The 21,719-nt window shown below is 38.2% G+C and overlaps 1 protein-coding gene across 3 annotated transcripts in view; it reads left to right on the top strand.

Annotated features, from left to right (window-relative positions):
* The window catches only part of GPBP1 (GC-rich promoter binding protein 1), a 75,826-nt gene that overhangs the window by 29,265 nt on the left and 24,842 nt on the right, over positions 1 to 21,719 (top strand). For all 3 annotated transcript variants that reach the window (XM_058732040.1, XM_058732049.1, XM_058732056.1), the window contains exons 3-6: positions 2,424 to 2,543; positions 17,327 to 17,450; positions 17,576 to 17,799; positions 20,608 to 20,674. In XM_058732040.1, the coding sequence (XP_058588023.1) occupies positions 2,481 to 2,543; positions 17,327 to 17,450; positions 17,576 to 17,799; positions 20,608 to 20,674 (478 nt within the window). In that variant the 5' untranslated portion in view covers positions 2,424 to 2,480. The remainder of the gene's footprint in view (positions 1 to 2,423; positions 2,544 to 17,326; positions 17,451 to 17,575; positions 17,800 to 20,607; positions 20,675 to 21,719) is intronic.

Below are 21,719 nucleotides of genomic sequence, written 5' to 3'. Positions count from 1 at the left end.
ACTTTTAATTTCAGAAAACTTGAAAATGTAGTGTAAGATGACAGTAGAATTAGAGTTTACTGGGTTGTTTGAATTTTTATGTAGTTAAGTATACTCTTCCATTTGTTTCATAAACGTATTACTGGAATTTGTCTCATATTTTTCAGATTTTATCAAGGTTTTTCCACATTGGGCTCATGGCTCATACGAGCATTTAGTATTTGAACATTTTCATTACCATAGTGAGTTAACCATTTGTATCTATTTCTGTATCTGGCCACTCTTAACCTTAACCTTTAAATTTTTAAATAGGTCCCTACTGTTTGGAATAGTAAAAAAAAAGACTACTTCTGTAATATTTGAGAATGTTTTTTTAAAAAGTATTTTAGCAAATTGGTGTGACTAAAGGATTCTGGCATAGAAATTATATTTGAAAGAATTTGGAAAAAGGAAGATTAACAATGGTATCGATTATTTTTTTTTTTTTAATTTCACTGTTGAGATTATGCAATTGTAAATACATTAGTCATTAGTAAACTCAGACCTTGGTAATGCATAGAAAATTTGATTCCTTCATCAACTGATAGTCTAAACTTTATAATGAAAGGAGTACAGTTGTCCAGTTGGCTTCTGCATTATTTAAAACAAACAAACAGAGGCGCCTGGGTGGCTTGGTCGGTTAAGCGTCCGACTTCGGCTCAGGTCATGATCTCGCGGTCCGTGAGTTTGAGCCCCGCGTCGGGCTCTGTGCTGACAGCTCAGATCCTGGAGCCTGTTTCAGATTCTGTGTCTCCCTCTCTCTCTGCCCCTCCCCTGTTCATGCTCTGTCTCTGTCTCAAAAATAAAAATAAACGTTAAAAAAAAAATAAAAACTATGAATTTCCTGTTTAGATTGGGCTGGCAACTTGAAACTTTGATGGAGTTGATAGAGGCATCCAAAAAGTTAAATTTAGAGTGCAGAAAAGCTGTAGCTCCTGAAATATTTAAGATGACTGTTGTGATGATTATAATTTTAAACAACCATTTTAATTATGGGCATTTTCAAATACACCTGTGACTAGGGAAAAAGTATACACCTCCTTGTACTACCATTTATAAACATGTGCAGCCTTTTTTTAGAAAAAAAAATTTTTTTTAACATTTACTCATTTTTGAGGGACAGAGAAACAACAGGAGTGGGGGAGGGGCAGAGAGAGAGAGAGAGAGAGACAGAATCCGAAGCAGGCTCCAGACTCTGAGCTGATAGCACAGAGACTGACGAGGGACTCAAACTCATGAACTGTGAGATCATGACCTGAGCCAAAGCCAGACGCTCAACCGACTGAGCCTCCCAGGTGTCCCAGCCCGTACCCCTGTTGAACATTATATGATTTTTAAAGCAAATTAAAAAAAAAAAAATGTTTATTTATTTTGAGCGGGAGACCGAACTCATGTCTGAGCAGGGGAGGGGCAGAGAGAGAATCCCAAGCAGGCTCCTCTTTGTCCACTTAGAGCCCCACTGGGGCTCAATCTGAGAAACTGAAATCATGACCTGAGTCTGCATCAAGAATTGGGACTCTTAACTGACTGAGCCACCCCAGGTACCCCTAAAGCTAATTTTAAAGCAGATCCCAGGTGGATCAATTTAATAGACTTCAGTATTTCTTTTAAATACCACCATCACACCATTATTATATCTAAATTGACTAATAATTTCTTAATGTCATTTAATGTTCACTTCATGTTTAAATTTTTGATTCATAATATTCAGTCTTTAAAGGTTGTTTGGTTTGAGTAAGGATCTGTATAAGGCCCACCTGTTGTGTTTGATTATTTGCATATTGACAGCCATTTATTTGTTGGGAAAAAAAAAAAAAACGCAGATCATTTGACCTGTCCAGTATCGTGTGATCTGGATTTGCTGGGTTATTTCCCTCAGATGTCCTTAATTTGTTCCTGTTTGTTGAGCTTCCTGAAAGTTGGTAGTTAGATCAGATTTCAGGTTACATCTGGGGTGGGAGCAAGAATGTATTATAGGTAACATGGTTGTGCATCGTCATGTGTCACATCTAGAGACACTTGATGTCTAGTCTATTTGTGATTAGACCATTGTAATTTTAAAAAATAAGTTTTATTGAGGTATAGTTTACTTACACTGAAGTTGGCCAGTATTAAGTGTACAATTTGATTTTTGACAGATGGGTACATTTGTATAACTACAATCAATATAAAAACCTTGTTAGCTCAAAAACTTCCTCCTTCCCTTTGCAGTCATACCCGTACGCCTCGGGCCCTCACCCCCACTCTTCTGATCTAGTTTTTGTTACTGTATTTTTGCCTATTTCAGAATTTCATTATAATTGGAATCTTACAGTAGTAAGATCATTGTCACTCAGAAGAGAGCATAAGAAGATAAATTGGGCAAGGAGCTCCAGGTCTAATTTCCTTCCGTTTTAATATGACAGGGACTTGCCATGAGGTGTTGAAGCCTTGTTTCACTGAGTTGGAGAGACTGGACCTAAATGGCGCAGCATGACTTTGCTCCAGCCTGGCTTAATTTTCCTACTCCACCATCATCAACAAAGGTACTCTTTCTTGCATTTCTCTTTGTCTTTTTGTGTGCCTCTCAGTTCATGTTCTACACAAAGGTAGCTTAAATGTGAAGCCTTAGTATTTTTGAGGAGAAAATTTGTGTTACCGTCTAAATTCTTTCTTTTTTTTTTAATGTTTATTTTTGAGAGAGACAGAATGCAAGTGGGGGAGAATCAGAGAGAGGCGGGGGGCACAGAATGTGAAGCAGGCTCCAGCCTCCGAGCTGTCAGCACAGACACTGACGCGGGGCTTGAACTCACGAACCGTGAGATCACGACCTGAGCCAAAGTCAGACGCTCAACCGATTGAGCCACCCAGGCGCCCCAAAATTATTTCATGTTGAATTTGTCAGTTTTAGTATATCATCACCATACTTGTTTCATTTACTTTGGTTGTCTTTTGTGCTAATCAAATTTGTACACATTTTGTTTTTTCTTTTAAAGTTTATTTATTTATTTGAGCCCATGCATGTGCAAGGGAGTGAGAGAATCCCAAGCAGACTGCATGCTTTCAGCACAGAGCCCGCTCAGAGCTCTATCCCATAAACCCTGTTATCAAGATGATTGTAAATTGAAATCAGGAGACAGAAGCTTAACTGACTGAGCCCCCCAGGCATCCCCCACACATTTTTATTCAGACCTGTTGGATACATTGAACTTTACTTTTGGATCTTACCTTTGCCTATACTATTCTTCAAAGAAAATTTTTTTTAATATTTATTTTGAGAGAGAGAGAGACAGCACGTGAGCAGGGAAGGGGCAGAGAGAAAGGGAGAGGCTCCAGGTTCTGAGTTGTCAGCACAGGGCCCAACACCGGGCTCAAATTCCCCAGCTGTGAGATTATGACCTGAGGCAAAGTTGAACGCATAACCTGCTGAGCCACCCAGGGCCCCCTGTCTGTACTATTCTTAAGAAAAATTTGAGGACTTTGAAGTCTTTCCATGCAACCAGAAGACTTTTTCAGATACATAAGACTTTGGCACAGCTCTAAAATTTCAGGAGTAATGAAAACTTTGCAGTGTTATAGATGAGGCCTCAGTAATGTAAGAAATGTTCCTTTTACTTAAAAACCCAAACATAATAGTTGGAATAAGACTTGTGAGGCACTGCAGTTGTCTTCCACTTAAAGACTTTTTTAAGTGTGGTGCCTGGATGGCTCAGTCCGTTTTGTCCGACTTCGGCCCAGGTCATGATCTCATGGTTCCTGAGTTTGAGCCCTACATCAGGTGTCTGCTGTCAGCCCTGAACCCGCTTCTGATCCTCTGTCTCCCTCTTTCTCTGCCCTTCTCTGTCTCAAAAATAAACACTTAAAAAGCTTGCTAAGTAAGAGAGGGACCTTGGAATTTGTTAGAATCCATCTGTCTGGCTTAATAGTTGTCTTTGACTTTGTTTTTTCCATAATGCAAAGGAATTGAGAGAGTCTTAATCATCTGTTTGCCTGTTAATCATACTCTACCATGCTAAGGTGTTCACCTAGGACCTTTTGAGGTACAGACAGTTCTTACAAAAACAGTTTGTTAAAAGTAGCTCTTATGGGAACAATTTTTGTACTTTGGAAAGTCGTTCCTCAGTCAGGACATGTCAGATCATAATAATTGGTCCATAGTTTTGGCTCATAATTTTGTACAGATGGATTCTCTGGAAGGTTAATTGAGTTCCTTGTTGTTCATACAATTACTGTGAGCCTAGACTAGAATCCAGGGTGCATTTCCTATTCCATTTCTTGACATAGGACTTATTTTGGAATGCTGTCAAATGATTAAACATCTCATTTCATAGCCTATAAAATGGGATTTGAGATTGGAGACTTCTGTTGATTAAGCTACTGAGATCACTTAAAAAAAAATTTTTTTTTTTTAACGTTTATTTATTTTTGAGAGAGCATGAGAAGAGGAGGGGAGAGAAAGGGGACACAGAATCCGAAGCAGGCTCCAGGCTCTGAGCTGTCAGCACAGAGCCTGACATGGGCTCAAACCCTCTAACAGCAAGATCATGACCTGAACCGAAGTTGGATGCTTAACCAACTAAGCTACCCAGGTGCCCCTGAGATCAATTTTTAATGTTTATTTATTTTTGAGAGAGTGTGAGCGAGCATGAGTGGGGGAAGGGGCAGAAAGAGGGAGACACAGAATCAGAATCAGGCTCCAGGCTCTGACCTGTCAGCACAGAGCCCTACCAGGGGCTAGAACTCACAAACCCCAAGATCATGACCTGAGCCACAGTTGGGATGCTTAACCAATTGAGCTACCAGGCGCCCCTGAGATCACTTCTTACAGATTTTCCTCCTTTCCTCTTAGGTATGGGTCTCTGCAGTTTGCTCCTCACCCTGTTAAAACCCAGCTGCTCTAATCTAGCCATTTAGGGGTCATTCTTAATTTCTGCCCACTTCACAGCCTGGATACATAAGAGTTTCGTGCTCCCCACCTTCCTTTTTTCTTTTTTTGTTTCCTTTTCTGAAATATGTATAAGACTTGTTTTCATTTGCGAGCCAATTAATAAAAATTATCAGTACCTGGAAAGTTAGTTACAACATATTAAAAAGTTTGGGAATACATCTTTTTTAATCAAAAGTGATTACTTTAACGTATAAATGTTATGGTCTGCCATTTTATTTAAAATTTTTTAGCTTTATTTACTTTGAGAGAGACAGTGTGAGCCGGGGAAGGGACAGAAAGAGAGGGAGAGAGAATCCCAAGTAGGCATCTCACTGTCAGCTCAGAGCCTGATGTGAGGCTCTAACTCATGAACTGCGAGATATGACCTGAGCTGAAGTTGGACATTCAACTGTGCCAGCCAGGTGCCCCTAAAAAATTTTTTAAGTATATCCATTTATTTTGAGAGAGGGAGGAAGACAGGCAGGGCAGAGACGCTGGGGGAGAGAGAATCCTAAGCAGGCTCTGTACTGTCAGCGCAGAGTCCAGTGTTAGGCTCCAACTCACTGACCTGAGCTGAAGTCACGAGTTAGATGCTTAACTGACTGAGCCACCCAGGTGCCCCTGTGGTCTGCCATTTTAATCTGTAATTCTTTTTTATGTATGTATTTATTTGTTTTAAACTTTGATTTAGTTTTTATTTGAATTATAGTTATTTAAAGTACAATATTGGTTTTAGGAGTAGAATTCATTGATTTATCACTTACAGTGCTCAAAAAATTGAGATTAATTTTTGTCTTTGTTCAGATGTTAATCTGAGATTTATATGTGGTGAAATCCTTACTGCTTTCCTGAACCTGACTCTTTCTGGATATAGGTCTACATGAATGATGATGATGATTTTAGAAATTGGGATTGCCTATTCTGAATCTCAATTCTAATTTGTTCTGAATTACCTACAGAAAATAGTATTTGAAGTCTTAACTAGCAGTAGTTGAAATTATTTGTTTAGACCTTACCCAGACCTTTTGTGACAAACACAAAACTTTTAGTAATGACTTCTTAAACTTTCCATCTTATCCTTTCATGTCTCAAAGTCTCACTATTCATCGAGTCTCATTTATAATTAACCTCTTGTTTTCTGCCAGAGCCCTTTTAATCTTCTATGAAATAAGTGGAACAGACATTAATCGACTGTGGGTTTCTCTATTTCAACATAACAGAATTCTTTCATTTATTTGTTGTTTGAAGGGATGATAAGAGGACTTGAAATAAAAAGAATGTTTTTAGAAGAGCATTTTAGCAGTTTTCTGAGGTGTGTAGAGTTTTAGCCCCATCATGTGGTGAAATTATAAATTGCATGTGGTTGATTATATGTCTGGCATAACCTTGAGCTGTTGATTGGGACCCAGTAAAAAGTAAATTTTACATAATGTTTTTGTATACACACAGTTGTAACTAAAAAGTCAGTATACCTGTGGTGCACTAATATATTCTCTTGTTTTCTGTTCTCTTTTTTTCCATTAAAAAAATGTAAATTGTTACTGATACTATCATCCTTTAATAGGTCCTGAGTTGCATTTTAAAGAACATTTAAAAAGTAGCAATTTTATTATTGAAGCATTACTGAATTGAAATGGTTGTAGATACTGGAAAGTTTTAAATAACTCTTTGGTTTAGAATCTTCTCCTTCTAGTTGTCTTACTTGAGGAAGGATGATAAAATGATCCCTGTAATAGGCTGCTCTGAAGTATCCTTTCATAGTATTGTTAGAAGGAGAAAGACTCCAGGGGCACCTGGCTGGCTCATTCAGAAGAGTACGTAACTCTTGATCTTGGGGTCCTCAGTTGCAGCCCCACAATGGGTGTGAAACCTACTTAAAAAAAAAAAGTAGGGGGGAAGGTGCCTGGGTGGCTCAGTCACTTAAGCTGTTAAGCGTCTGACTCTTGATTTCGGCCCAGGTCATGATCTCACTGTTCAGATGGCGCAGAACTTGTTTGGGATTCTCTCTCCCCCTGACCCTCCCTCTCTTTCTCAAAATAAATACACTTAAAAAACAAATTAAAAAAGAAGGAAGATTCCAGGGGTGTGATACTAAAAGAGCAAATGGGTGGTAGGAAATAAGAAAATATGGGAATTTTTATTCTTCTTAAATAAAAAGTGACATTAAACTTGTGACCTTCCACTGCAGTTAATACATATTCATATTCAGTATTCTGTAGTTACTTCTGTCACTAGCATTAGTGCATTATGGATTCTTTTTTGGCAGCATCTAAAAAATAGTGGTTTAATATTTACCAAAACTTTTTTATTTTCCAAGTTTATTTTTGTGAGAGAGTGAGTGAGCATGAGGGGGCGGAGGGGCAGAGAGGAGACAGAATCCCATCCAGGCTCTGTGCTGTCAGTGCAGAGCCTGACTCGGGTTCAAAGCCAGGAACCGTGAGATCATGACCTGAGCTGAAATCAGGAGTTAGAAATCAAGAATTTAAAGTTCAGGCTAAAGAGAGGATCAGAAAGTTCAGTCAGACTGGTAGTGGAGTTCATTGAAACTTCTTGTTTACTATGTAAAGTTTTTATTAACTAGGGACTCATATTGTGAGCATCTGAGAAAGCATTGCTAAATTAATTTTTTAAAAGGAATCCAGGATAAGATTTAAAGTATGTAAAAGGTAAAGAGGGATAGAGATGGTTTCTTCCTTATTACAGATGTTGTAATAGCTTTTTTTTTTGAGTCCTCATTATATGCCAGTGACTGTATATAACACTTGATGTGAATGCTAATAGAAATCATAGGCAGTAAATTCTCTTTTTTTCTCTCCCATTTACAAAGGAGGGAACTGAGGTTGAGAGAGAGGAATATGTGCCCCAAAGTGCTAAAGCTAGGATAGGAGTCCAGGTAGTAGCCTAATTTTCAAAAGTGCTTTTATGTAAATGCTTTTGTTAAATACTAGAATGCTTTTGTGTAAACATCAGAATATATATATTTTCAAAGTTTGTTTTGAGAAAGGAAGAGAGGGAGGGGCTGAGAGAGAGAGACAGGGGATGGGAGTGGGGGGAGTGAATCTCAAGCAGGTTCCATGCTGTCAGTGCAGAGCCGGATGCAGGGCTCAATCCCATGCACTGAACTGTAGTATTGTGGTCTCAACTGAAACCAGCAGTCCTACGCTTAACCGACTGAGCCAGCCAGGCGCCCTTACACCAGAATATCTTTATTCTGGTTTGGATAAATGAAATTTTCTTCAGAGATGGCCTCTCCAATATCTTTCTATGATCATCAGTACATACAGATTGAACTATTCAGTGGCTGTGTAATCTTTTATTGAATATTTCTACATGGGTTATTTAATTAGTTTACATATTAATGGACTAAGCTGTAGGTTTAGGCATCTCTTAGATATATTTGTAGGGTGAAATTTAGCAGTATAATCAGTGGATCAGAGGGTTTGTACATTTTGGTTGGTAATGTGTAATTGCTTTCAAATTTTATGAGGGGGGCTAGTGTTCTCAGTTTTGGCAAAACTGGATGTTTTCACATTCTGTGAAATTAGATGTAAAATAGTACTTCATTGTTTTGATTTGCATTGTTTAATTATGGTTGAGTGTATTTTGGTGTTACGAAGAGTTTCTTAACTGCTTGTTCAGGGACACCTAGGTGGCTCAGTCTGTTGAATGTCCAACTCTTGATTTCGGCTCAGGTCATAATCTCTTAGTTGTGGGATTGAGTCTTGGCTTTGGCTCTGCTGACAGCACGTATCATGCTTGGGATTCATTCTCTGTCTCTCTTTCTGCCCCTTCCCCACTCTTATCCATGTACTCTTTTTTTTTTTCTCTCTCAAATAAATAAAAAAAGAACTGCTTATTCATGTAATCTGTTTCTTAGTGATTTGCAACATCTTTTTTCATATTGGAGAATTTGCTGTATGTAGTAAATATTTGTTTTGATAATTCTTCTTACATTTATTTTAATTCCTGTGTAGTTAACATGCAGTGTTACATTAGTTTCAAGTGTACCAATGTAGTGTTTGAACAATTCAGTACATGTTTTGATAATTCTTTAAAAAATCATGTAGAGGGGTGCCTGGGTGGCTCAGTCAGTTAAGCGTCTAACTTTGGTTCAGGTCATGATCTTGGGGTTCATGAGTTCAAGCCCTGCTTCATGAGTTCAAGCCCCCCACATCAGGCTCTGTGCTGACAGCTCATAGCCTTGAGCCTGCTTCGGATTCTGTCTCCTTCTGTCTATGCCTCTTAATCCACTCGCGCTCTGCCTCTCTTTCAAAAATAAATATTAAAATTTTTTTTAAAAATTAAAAAAAAGTGACTTTAAAAAACCATTGTCGATTTTTTTTTTTTTTTTTTTTTTACATTTATTTATTTTTGAGAGACACAGTGAGAGCACGAGCAGAGGAGGGGCAGAGAGAGGAGACCCAGAACCTGAAGCAGGCTCCAGGCTCTGAGCAAGCGTTCAGCATAGAGCCTGTTGCGGGGCTCAAACCCACAAACCGTGAGATCATGACCTGAGCTGAAGTCGCATGCTTAACTGACTGAGCCACCCAGGTGCCCCACCATGTAGAATATTTTAATGAAATACTCAAGCATACAAAGGAGTACAGATAATAATTAAATGAATACTTATTAAAAACACAAGACAGTCCTTTCTTAACATTTTGCTATGTCAGCTTTTATTTCTTTGGGAAGTAAGGCATTATGTATGCAGTGAAGTCCACTGTTGTTATTTCTTCACAGTCCTTTGTTTTTATTTTCCCCAAGTATTCTCAGTGCATGTTCTTATAACTACATATGCAAATGTCAAATAGTATTGTTATATATGTTTTTTATTAGTAATTATCGTTTATATAAAGTCTGCATCTTTTACATTCATTATATTTTTGAAAAATTTTCTCCCATGTTGATATCTGCAGAATTAGTGTAATTATCTTAAAACTCTATATGGTATCCTATTTTTTGTCTCTGTATTAGATTTAATTTGTCCATTTAAGTTTAGATTGTTTAAAACGTCACTCCATTGGAATGTTCTCGTAATATGTCCTTGTACACATGAATTAAGAATTTTTTAGGTCACTGCACTGCTCCTCACACTTTTTTTTTTTTTTTAAACATTTATTTATTATTGAGAGACAGAGACAGAACATGAGCATGGGAAGGACAGAGAAAGAGGGAGACACAGATTCTGAAACAGGCTCCAGGCTCTGAGCTGTCAGCACAGAGCCCAATGTGGGGCTTGAACTCACCAATTGCGAGATCATGACCTGAGCCGAAGTCAGACACTTAACCGACTGAGCCACCCAGGCGCCTCTCCTCACACTTTGAATGGATAAGAAAATAACGTGGGGATTTTATTAAAATGCAGATTCTGATTTCAGTAGTTCTTGGATGAGACCCTAATTCCAACATATTCAAAGTGATGCTGATACCTGCTTCTCTGTAGACCAGTTTCAATAGAAGGTTCCAACTTACAGTTAGAAGAAAAATTGTTGGGACTTGGTTAGATATTGCCAAATTCATTTTTGTGTGGTGTAGTGATGTATACTCTTGTATGCTGTGTAGAACTATTGTCTTTACTTTAATTCTTGCCAAAATTTTATCACAGTTAACTTCTCTGCAAATCCTTGTTTCTTGGACAAGGAGTTAACATTTTTGTGAAATGCCTCTTCACGTCATTTGTTAACTTCTTTTGGGTTGCTTTTTTTCTCTTATTAGTTTAGGACAAAATTATACACATCATTACACACATGTATGTATATATTATATGTATATATGTGTATAGGTCATCTTTAATGTCTTTAAAATTACAGGTTTTTTCCAGTTTTTCATGAATTAGGTATATTCAAGTATTTCCCAGTACTTGTTGCTATTTTAAACAGTATTTTAAAAAGATTTATCACTGGGGAGCATAGCTGGCTCAGTCAGAAGAGCATGTGACTCTTGATCTTGGGGTTGTGAGTTCAAGATCCACAATGGGCGTAGAGCTTACTTAAAAAGTAGTAAGTGGTGCCTGGGTGGCTCATTAGGTTAAGTGTCCAGTCCGACTTTGACTAAGGTCATGATCTCACAGTTGGTGAGTTTGAGCTGTGCATCAGAGAACCTGCTTTGGATCCTCTGTGTCCCTTTCTCTACCTACCTCCCATGGGTTTGCTCATTCGCTCTCTCTCTCAAAAATAAATAAACATTAAAAAAAAATAAAAGACTTCATTATTACTGTTCGTTGCAGATATATTGTATCTTGTGCTAGTATTGTATCTAGCAACTTTAATTCTTACCCTGTGTTATATTTTGGATTTTTAAGCCTGGGCAATCATTTATTCACAAATAATAAGTTTCCTAGCTACCTTTTTGGTCCTATTGTATTTCTCTTTTTTTTTCCCTTGTTAGTTATATGTCTTATTCTTACGTTACTTTGCTGACTATATGTCAATCTGTGAAGGATCTGGGTTTTATCCTACTTGCAAGGTAATATAGATGCAGGGAGAAGACTGCTGAGTCCGTGACCAAGAGCTTTATTACTTATTAGCATGACAAATATGATATTGGCACTGATTCTTTATGCCCCCTAAAACTTTGGGTAGTTGACGTTGAAGGGCCCACGTGGATGCTACCCTTGGTGCTGAGTGGGGAATTTATTATAAGCCTGCTCTTTGTCCCAGAGAAGGACGTTACCTATCATCCCTCAAATGGTGCTTACTGCAAACGTCACCTTGAGAAATGGGCCATAGAAAGAGCAGTGAAGGTCTTGCATTTTTGGCATATTAGAACAGAAGGAAATGCTCACCGTCTGTGGTGGATTGCCTGTCCCAACAGCTCTACAATCAGCTCTATGTGTTCTTGGCCAAACTTGTATTTTCATATGACTACCATTCAGCCAGCCACTCTGATTATTTTGATAGAGGCTAGAACAAAATTCATTTAATTGTCTTAAACAGCATTTAATTAAGGCTACTGTTAACATCCCTAACAGCCAGGTGAGGCCAGGATTCAGCTGGATGTGAACAAGTCCTAGAGTGGATCAATAGGTAATTTTTCAGCCAGACAGTATATGGTCTATGCCTGCTGTATTATCCATTAAAATGCACTCAAGAGAATTTAAACTGATCTGAATTTTGGTGTCATTAACCTACATTTATAAGGATAATAGGTGGTCCAAAAATCAACTCTCATCCTTAATAGAAGACAATCTGTAACTTATTTTCCCTCACATAGAAACATTGAAGGGGTACACATCAGTTTAGTTAGGGATTTGTTATTAACCTTGTTTTGGATAACTTTTACATTAGTTCAGTTAAGAAGCATAGACGGTGTCACCATTACTTGCAGCATCATTTGCCATATGTGGCATAACAGAATACTGCTCAGGTGTTGGGAGAATCATGAATTTTTATCAGAATGAAACCATTTTTTTTAAGCGTTTTTTACACATTGACTTTCAGGAGCTGCTGTTGATATCAGGCACAGGAGAATATTTAAGGATTGTTTATGGCCATCTGAGTTTTTCTGATTTTGAAGTATGAGTAGGGATGACCCTTCTAGCAGTAGATCAGTGTTTTCTTCTCTGTTTCTGTTTGAATCAGGCCTTGGTGCTGTTTCTAGGGGATAGAGCATTAATTGTTTTCCTTTCTTCCAGTACTTTCTGGGGTCAAAGATGTTCCCTCTACAGATGCTAGGGGTTTTCTTTTTTAATATTATTTTATTATTTTTGAGAGAGAGAGACAGACAGTGTGAGTGGGGGACAGGCAGACAGGGGAGACATAGAATCCAGAGTAGCTCCAGGCTCCGAGCTGTCAGCATAGAGCCCGACGACATGGGGCCCGAACCCACAAGCTGTGAGATCATGACCTGAGCTGAAGTCGGACGCCTCAACCAACAGAGCCACCCAGGTGCCCCTAGCGTTTTTTCTTTTACACCCATGAAATTGGTGTGTCTCATTTGTTGTTGTTGTTTTTTTAATGTTTATTTACTTTTGAGAGAGAGAGTGAGACAGAGTGTGAGCAGGGGAGGGGCAGAGAGAGAGGGAGACACAGAATCTCAAGCAGGCTCCAGGCTCCGAGCTGTCAGGACAGAGCCTGATGTGGGGGTCGAACCATGAACCGTGAAAACATGATCTGAGCCGAAGTCAGACACTTAACTGACTGAGCCACCCAGGCACCCCTTATGTGTCTCATTTGGATAGCTGACTTCACTTAAAAGAAAATTCCCTACTTGTACCCAAATTTTTTGGTTTGGAAGAGTTGGATGTGAGTGGAACCAAGGACATTTTTACGTAATTGCAGTGATGTATCATATTGCTCACCCTAGTCCACATTGGACCTTACTGAGGACTGGGTGAGAGATGGTCACACAAATGGTCACTGTCTTCAGATACAGGACCATCTTCCTCCAAAAAGAGAATCCAGGTAGCCAAACCAGATTATTTGAATTCCTTAGATTTCTTTTTTGGCCAGTGCATCACCCTGAGAGGTAGATTGGCCTGCAGTTTCTCTTAGGAGAAAGAAACAACATGTCAAGGGATAATCAGGGCAAATCCTGGTATTTTGTTTTTTTAAAGTTTATTTTATTTATTTTTGAGAGAGAGAATTCCAAGTAGGCTCCACGCTGTCAGTGCAGAGCCTGGCGCAGGGCTTGATTCCATGAACCTGTGATATTAAGACCGGAGCCAAAAGCAAGAGTCAGATGCTCAACTGACTGAGCCACCCAGGTGCCCCCAGAATCCTGATATTTTAAAAATAGGTCTGTATTATCTCTCATAATTCATTTTTTAAAATCCTAAATACTACCTAGGAAATGGCTAAGAAAAGATGATTTCTTTATGGGTTTGTTGCATTCATTGACCAAAGTGTCTCATTAAGGTGTGTGAAATGAGAAATGTAGAGTTGTAGATTGTCCAGAGTTGAACGTTGAGACTGTTAGTGTTGCTTGACATTACTGGATGCCTGCGGATAATAGAGGGTATAGAGTATCCATTTAGTATTTGAATATCGAACCATTGCAGGTTGAACTTTATGACAAAAGATGTACTATTACTGGAATGTTAGTGCTCAGAATACCAAAAACATGACATAGATTTATTTCAAGGGTCACGATAGTGTGACCAGAGTTAGAGTTAGCCAGTCAGATTGCAGCAACAATACTGTAACCTGAAAAAATTTCAACAGTGAAGAAACACTATAGATAGCTCCAAGAAGTGATCAGTGATTTGATGCAGTTCCTCTTGTGTAGCGTGGCCTCCTTTGCAGCCTCCTTTGCAGCACGACAAGTAGATGAGCTGTTGGCAGGAGTCTCAGGCTGGCATGCAGAGGTGGCTTCTGCATCAGAAAGGAAAAGTCGTTTATTTTGTGACCAGTCTACGGTAGTGGATTGTTACAGGTCTGGTGTGGTGGATCTAGGTAGCATGCTACAGACTTCAGCAGTATTCTGATTTTAGTTCTTTATGCTAGCGCATCTTACTGTGAGCATCTGAGTGACTCAGATTGTCTCATCAGCTATAGTTTCAGTTTGTGACTCCAAAGAATTACCTTTAATCTGCCAGTCTCTAGTTTCTCAGGTGACTGGCCAGATGACTGGACGTTGGCAACAGTGGAAGAGGCAGAAAAATAATAGAAAATGTCTAGTCCTTAAAGCTTATCTAAGGCCAGGGTCCTGCTTTTCATTTTAGCCCTTTGTGCTGACAGTCCATTTGGTCTTCCAGAGTTGTTGAGGCTGGATGGCTGCTGCCACCCAGTGGACACTGTCCTCTCTTAACCTAGTTGAACCAGACCCGGGGAATTAAGGGAACTATGATTTGAGAGCCTTATTGAACCAGGAGCTTGTTAAGGTGGCAGGCAGAGGAATAAGGTTTACTGTAAAGGGTAGTTGCCACTTCTTTGTGCAAAACAAATGTCCCAGTAGCCAGGTCAGCTGCATGCTCAAATACTTTTCATTAGGTTGAGAGCCCTAATGGGCCCCTTTTTTTGTTCTTAGTTTAAGTTGTTCACTTTAAGGGCTCGGCAGTAGGGCAAGAGCCATATTCCCTTTAGAAAGGGGATGTATGTGTCAGGCACATGGCACTTCTGTACTGGGAAATAGCCTCTCTGAATATCCCATTACCCATCAAATCTTCAACTCTCTGATATTTTTTTCTTTCTTTTGAGAGGCTTTGGTGTTTCTGCTAGACGACCTGGAAGGGGGACAGAAATCACCTGTCATCCTGTCATATCCCTGAATGGAAGAATCTTGAGCATTTTCATTACAAGCATGTAACATTAGTACCAAGTTAAAACATAACAAACAATGGTAAATTGAATTGGCCTAAAGGCCCCACCTGCAAGATCACTTTAATTTCCCTTTCCTACTGCTGAATTTTCTCCAAACTCCAAAATCAGTCAAATTGGGTTTTAGTGGCATCTTTTCTCATTATAGTGACACTGACGGAGAAGTTTCGTCCATGCGCTTTAAGGTTACACTCTAAGCTTTCAGGAAATGATTTCTTCATCTGTGAATGAGGGAAAGTACAGGGTGGACGAGAAAACCACTCCTTTGGGCATTGGATAGGTAGCTTGTAGGCTTTTTGTTTTCTGATTCCTCAACTCAGAGTTGATGTTGCCTCTTCTCTTGTGTACCTTTTGGCTTCATCAAACACCCAGGATGGGGCCTTTCCTCCCCCCATACACCACATTGACTTGGCTTTGCCCCACATTCCTCAGTATTTTCAGCCACCCTTCGCTTAGTACTGTGTTGCTCCTCATGGGAGTGAGATGGTGACTTGAGCATGTATGTCTAGCAGAGCTATAGAAGTTTGTCAGTTTCCTTAAATATCAGTGTACTTGACATTCTCATTAAAGTTGCTAAGGTTGATGTAGTGGGAAGTGGGGGGGGGTGGGATCAGGGAGTACAGAAGGCACAGAACACTTCCACTCCAGCATGCTAGGCTCTGCATTTACTTTGTTTCCAAGAAGTCAGTAGTGTTAACATAATTCCTTCTCATAAGTTTTTAATCTTCCTAAAACTCCATTTATCCTCATTGCTGACACCATTTATTTCAGTGTGTAGTTGCTTTGGCTCAGCAGCCACAGCAGTATTGCCTTTCACTTGGGGCCCCAGTCATAATAAAAAATCCCTTTGTTCTACCATTCATGGGAGAATTACAACAACTAAGGCACTGTTTGGGTGCCTTGTTTCAGTTCTACTCCTTGCCACTTGGCTGTTAAACATTGAGGGATGCTTACTTCCACCTATCACTTGGATGATAGCAGTTGCTGCCGGGATCATGAGAGTATTCTCTTACCCTAATCTGGCCTGCAGACCCTTGTTTTAATTTTTTTCTAGAGAATTTTAGCTCTGTTAGTGTTGCATCCTCATCACCAAAACTGTAGGGTCTGTGAAAGGTTTGTGTTTTTATCATACTTGCAGGCCTAGCATGGTTAGCCTGTTGTTGTTTCATGGATGCTGGTGAAGACCTGAGATGGTCAAGGACTATCTTTCATGGCACAATAAACAGCATCAAGATAAGGCTGGGGCAATAGGGGAATGATACCACAAGGTCCCACAGTGGCAATGTGGAAAGGCCCAGGGGATGACACAGTATGTGCAGTGGTTTACATTTCAACTGATGTACTCTGCTCATTGTCCTGGAGATGGTTGTAACAAAATCCAACCCAGAGAAATGGTCAGGGCATTTAAAAAGTTGGAAGTTTTGATTGTGATTTTATCAGATTCATGGGCTAATGCTGGGGAAGAAGAGCAACCTTTAAAAACAGTTGTGGCTTTTTATGTTCTTTGTAAATCCCTAATTTTTAAAAATAGTTTTTATAAATAATTATTATTTTTTTAGATTTTAGTTATAAGTAATCTTTACACCCAATGTGGGGCTTGAACTCACAACCCCGAGGTCCATAGTCACATGATCCACTGACTGAGCCAGCCAGGTGCCTCTATACATTCTTTAGATAATTTTCAAAAAACACTTGTTGTGGGGAAGAGGAGTTTGGAAATCAATCTGGAGAACTTAAAATAGAACTTAAGCTTCATTTACCATAACTTTCTGTTCAAGAAAATCTTGAGCCATTTATATTTAAATTAAGTAATGTATGATACAGAATGTCAAATTCTGTTACTTAAGAGAAGTGTACTACGTTTTGCCTTGTTTCCCTTACAGTGGTATTTTACTTTTAAAGTTTTTGGGTAAGTAGATGTGGTTGTTAAGCTCTTTCAAAATAGCTTCCATTAGACAAGGAAAATAGACCAACAGTGGAATCCATCTTTTAATATGTTACCAGTTAACCAAATACATGGACAGTAAATACAGAATGTTCTTAACCATTTAGAATTCTTGGAAATAATGTAGGCCGGATTATTACTAGTTTTTAAAGTTATATTTAGGTTTTATGTGTATGTTCATGTATGTGTTTATGATTTCAGTCGTCACTGAATTTTGAGAAGCATTCTGAAAATTTTTCATGGACAGAAAATCGTTACGATGTGAATCGTCGACGACACAACTCTTCAGATGGCTTTGATTCTGGTATTGGACGTCCTAATGGAGGTAAAATTTGCTAAGAAATGAGAGTGTAGGATGATTTTCTTCATGTTGTTTTAAGAATGTTTTGTGATTCAGTAGTTAACTAGAGCCATCTTTGAATTTATGTTACTTTACCATTCTTAAATAAGGTAACTTTGGAAGGAAAGAAAAAAATGGATGGCGGATGCATGGAAGAAATGGTACTGAAAACATAAATCATCGAGGGGGATACCATGGTGGAAGTTCTCGTTCTCGTAGCAGTATTTTCCATTCTGGGAAAAGCCAAGGACTACATGAAAACAGCATACCTGACAATGAAGCAGGGAGGAAAGAAGACAAGAGAGAACGCAAACAGTTTGAGGCTGAGGATTTTGTAAGTTTCTTGTAACTTTAATACAAATGAAGTTTCTGCAAGCGCCATTTTAACATCAAGGCTTTCTTATGAGATTTTATCACTATGGTTCATATCTATAGAAATCACACTTGGTTCAATTATGTTTAATCTTTAACATTTTGTGAGGCTCTTTGTTTATATAATTCTCTTTCCTCAATTCCTCTCCCTCCTCCTACTTACTCCTGTGTCTTAACCATATAATCATTTAAAAACTTTCGATAATCTGTGTCATTTTATTCCTTAAATTTGAACAGTTTCCCTTAGAAACAGTGGCTGAGCTTGCTAGCTTTTTTGCAAGTGCATCATAACATCTCTGAAAAGCTTTTAAGCTTTTGGAAAGAATATTTTACTAGTACATTTTATTTAGACTGTCTCTTTTAAGTAATGTTTTATTATTCATTTATTACCTTTTTTTATAAAATTATTTTAACGTTTATTTTTGAGACACACACACACACACACACACACACACGCACGCACGCACACAGAATGTGAGTGGGAGGTGGTGCAGAGAGAGAGGGAGACACAGAAGCTGAAGTGGGCTCCAGGCTCTGAGCTGTCATCACACAGCCTGATGCAGGGCTTGAACTCAACTAATGGTGAGATCAGACCCAAGGTGAAGTCAGACACTTAACTGACTGAGCCACCCAGGTGCCCCCATTCGTATATTACTCTTAAGTTACTTCCAGGATAGTTCTCCTTGTCTTTCAGCTACTTTATTCAAAAGTTTCTTAGTGGTTAGGGAAGGTAAACCACTTGTTGGCTTAGGTCAGATACAATTAGAAAAGTTAACTCCACTCTTAAAAACAAATTATGAACTAGTTACAGACAGAATTTTTTCTTTCTGTATGTCTGTCTCCCTTTCCTCCCCTCCCTTCCCCTCCTTTTTTTGAGAGAGCACGCGCAAGTGAATGATGCGGGGCAGGGGGGAGATAGAGAATCCCACAAGGGGCAGAGGGAGAGAGAAGTGGGGCTCATCTGAATTGGGGCTCGTGCTCACCTGCTGCAGGACTCCAGTTCACTAACTGTGAGGTCATGACCTGAGTTGAAGTCAGATGCTTAACCAACTGAGCCACTCAGGTGCCCTACAAAAATTCAGAATTTTCTTAATTCTTCTTTATTTTTAAATCTCACTATGTGACTGTCTAAACACACTGCTTCTCTAGTTGCATGAAAAATTGGTCTCGTGTAAAATCTTACTGATCTTGGCATTTTTTCTTGTGGTTCATCTCTGGTAATTTATTATTTGTATATGTTCGTTTTTCATTCAGTATATATTTGAGTGGCTCTGAGTCTAGCTGTTTTGAAAGGTGAAACAAGATAGCAAGGTCCTACTCTCACTGAGTTTCTGTTCTATTAGATGTATTCACAACATAAAAAGAAAGTAATTAGTATTTTGTAGAAAATTTAGGTAAAAAGTGACAGGACGGCTACTTTTTGGAGATCAGGAGACGTTTCTCTAGGGAAGTGACATTTAATCTAGGGCCTGGTTGGTAAGGAGTCAGCTTTATTAATCCTGGGAAGAGGGCCTAAGGTGGGGAGCAAGCTTGTAATGTTTGAGGGGGAAAAGGTCAGTATGGGTAAAGTGACTATTCAACCAGATTAGATAGGTAGCAGAAGGTTTTGATTGAGTAGGACCTGGGCAGGTAAAGGGAAAGACTTTCAGTTTAATTATAGGTGCAGTAGGACGAAGCTCCTTTGGATCAAAGGAAAACTTTCGATCATTTGATCTGATTTTAATTTTTTAGAAGAATATTTTAGTTGTTCGATCTTGAATGAATAACAGTGAGCGAGAGCAGGGAGACCAGTTAGGAAATAGTGGTATTAGTTCAGAAGAAAATGATGGCTTGGCTTGAACTGTGTAGCTGTGACTAGCAAAGATAGTGTTTTTGTTACTTTATTACAACAGCCTTGTTGTCGCCGTTGCTGATAACTTCCGAGGTCATGATCCTAGCCCTGAAGATAGATAGACCTATAGTGTAATTTCTAATACTGTATTTTTTAGAAAGCACCTATTGCTTCCACGAAAGTCTTCTCAGTCTTGTTAAGTTTGTATCAAGGAATCATACTGGTATGCATGTATACTCTTTTGGGACTTTACTTACAGTAATGTCATTAGAGTGTAAATAGTTTACTTTTGTTGGTAAGTAAAATATATCAGGATTCATTTTATTCAACATGTGTTAAATACCTTCTTTAAGGCAGGCATTGTTGCTAGGTAACACAGAAAATACCTGGAAATTTAGGATTCTAAAATTGGTTTTGAGTACACATTCAATGCTGAAATCACTTTTCTTTTTAATATCCTGTGAATCACTTGTTGAAATGAAAATTTGTACTTTGTTTTGAGAATGAGTGTGTTACAACGAATGCATCCAGCAACGAAAACCTAACACCTGTTGGGAGTAGTCTGATTTTTCTCATCCTTGCTTTTGACCTTAGGCTAAGAAAGGGTGATTTTTTCCAGTTGATGAAAAGACCACATTGCCTTGTTTGCTCTTTTTTTTTTTTTTTTTTTTTTTAATCCACACATTCTCAAGTAGTTGGGGATAAGAATATTTAAAGACCATTTCCTTGTTTTCTCTTTAGTAGAAGTGAGTATAGATAGTAACCATTTTGATGGTTAGCAGAATAAGTTAGTGAGGTTCCTGAATGGTCTTTAATAGTTAAGAGTTCATCGTATCATATCAGGGTTTTTATCAGTATGGTTTTGAGATTACTTTTAAAACGTTTATTTTTAAAAAATGTGAGCAGCGTGAACATTTATTTTCATTCCAATTTTTTCAGCCATCTTTAAATCCTGAATATGAAAGAGAACCAAATCAGAATAAATCATTAGCTGCAGGTGTATGGGGTAAGTAATTTTTAATTTAACTTTGAGGGGTATAAAATGTTATTTGTATGTTTCACTTTGTTGTGTTTTTAAAAATAAAGAGTAGTCTAGAATTAAACTTACTCTTGTAAATATGTTTTTGAGTGCTCAGCTACACAAAACGGTAGCACTTACCTTTTAAAAAGATACTGGGGATAGGAGTTTGATTTGAAATACTTGACTTGCACAGATTAGTACCATTAAGTATACTCACGAGTTTTTTTTAATGGTTGTAAGTTAATGTAATGAATCAATGTTGTTTCAAACGCAGCCTGATAATCTTAAGGAAACAAAAAACTTAGTTTAAATTTAATTTTTAGTTTTTCACAGTTGAAAACTTAAACTGAAAAGATAAGTACTTCTAATCATAGTGTGACATAAAATTAATCTTTTTTACTTATGAAAATGGTTATACGTAGAGAGTATTAAATACTTGTATGAATTTGCCTATGGAACTAATCTGTTTGGAATTATTTGTCTTTTTGATTGTCAGAGCTTAATGACTTTTTTTTTTTTGGTAATAACCCCTTTTCTTTAAAACTGCTGAGTTTAATTTGATAGCATCTTACAGAAGATTAAAGCGCACTCATATAGTACAAATCAGACAGCTTTTTAAAGATTCAAGTGAAGTTTAAAATAATGGAAAAAATTTTAAATATGAAGATTTGATATCTGAAAAATAAATTTAATTATTTGATGCCAAATTCAAAGGCGACGAATCCACTTTGGAACTTATACACATGTTCATTTGTATTTTCCTATTGAAAATTATCAACTTACCAAATAAAAGGATTGTGGCTTGTGACAGCATACATAGTGCTAATGATAAAGGCATTATTTTAAACTTTGCCACTTCCTATGCTGTTCTTTAATGTATTTATGGGTGATAACTCTGGGGCATTACTTTGTTTTCTTTTGATCTCCCGATTTATTTAAGGGCTTTTTGAGGGTGGGGGTGGGGGTGGTCAGACACTTTTGTTAGAACCATGTGAATGGCATTGTTTTTTCTGTATTGCAAATTAGTATT

The sequence above is a fragment of the Neofelis nebulosa genome, chromosome 1 (assembly GCF_028018385.1).
Source record: "Neofelis nebulosa isolate mNeoNeb1 chromosome 1, mNeoNeb1.pri, whole genome shotgun sequence".
NCBI classification, from domain to species: domain Eukaryota; kingdom Metazoa; phylum Chordata; class Mammalia; order Carnivora; family Felidae; genus Neofelis; species Neofelis nebulosa.
The sequence above is the reverse complement of the archived record's forward strand: the minus strand, read 5'-3'. Positions and strand labels throughout refer to the sequence as shown.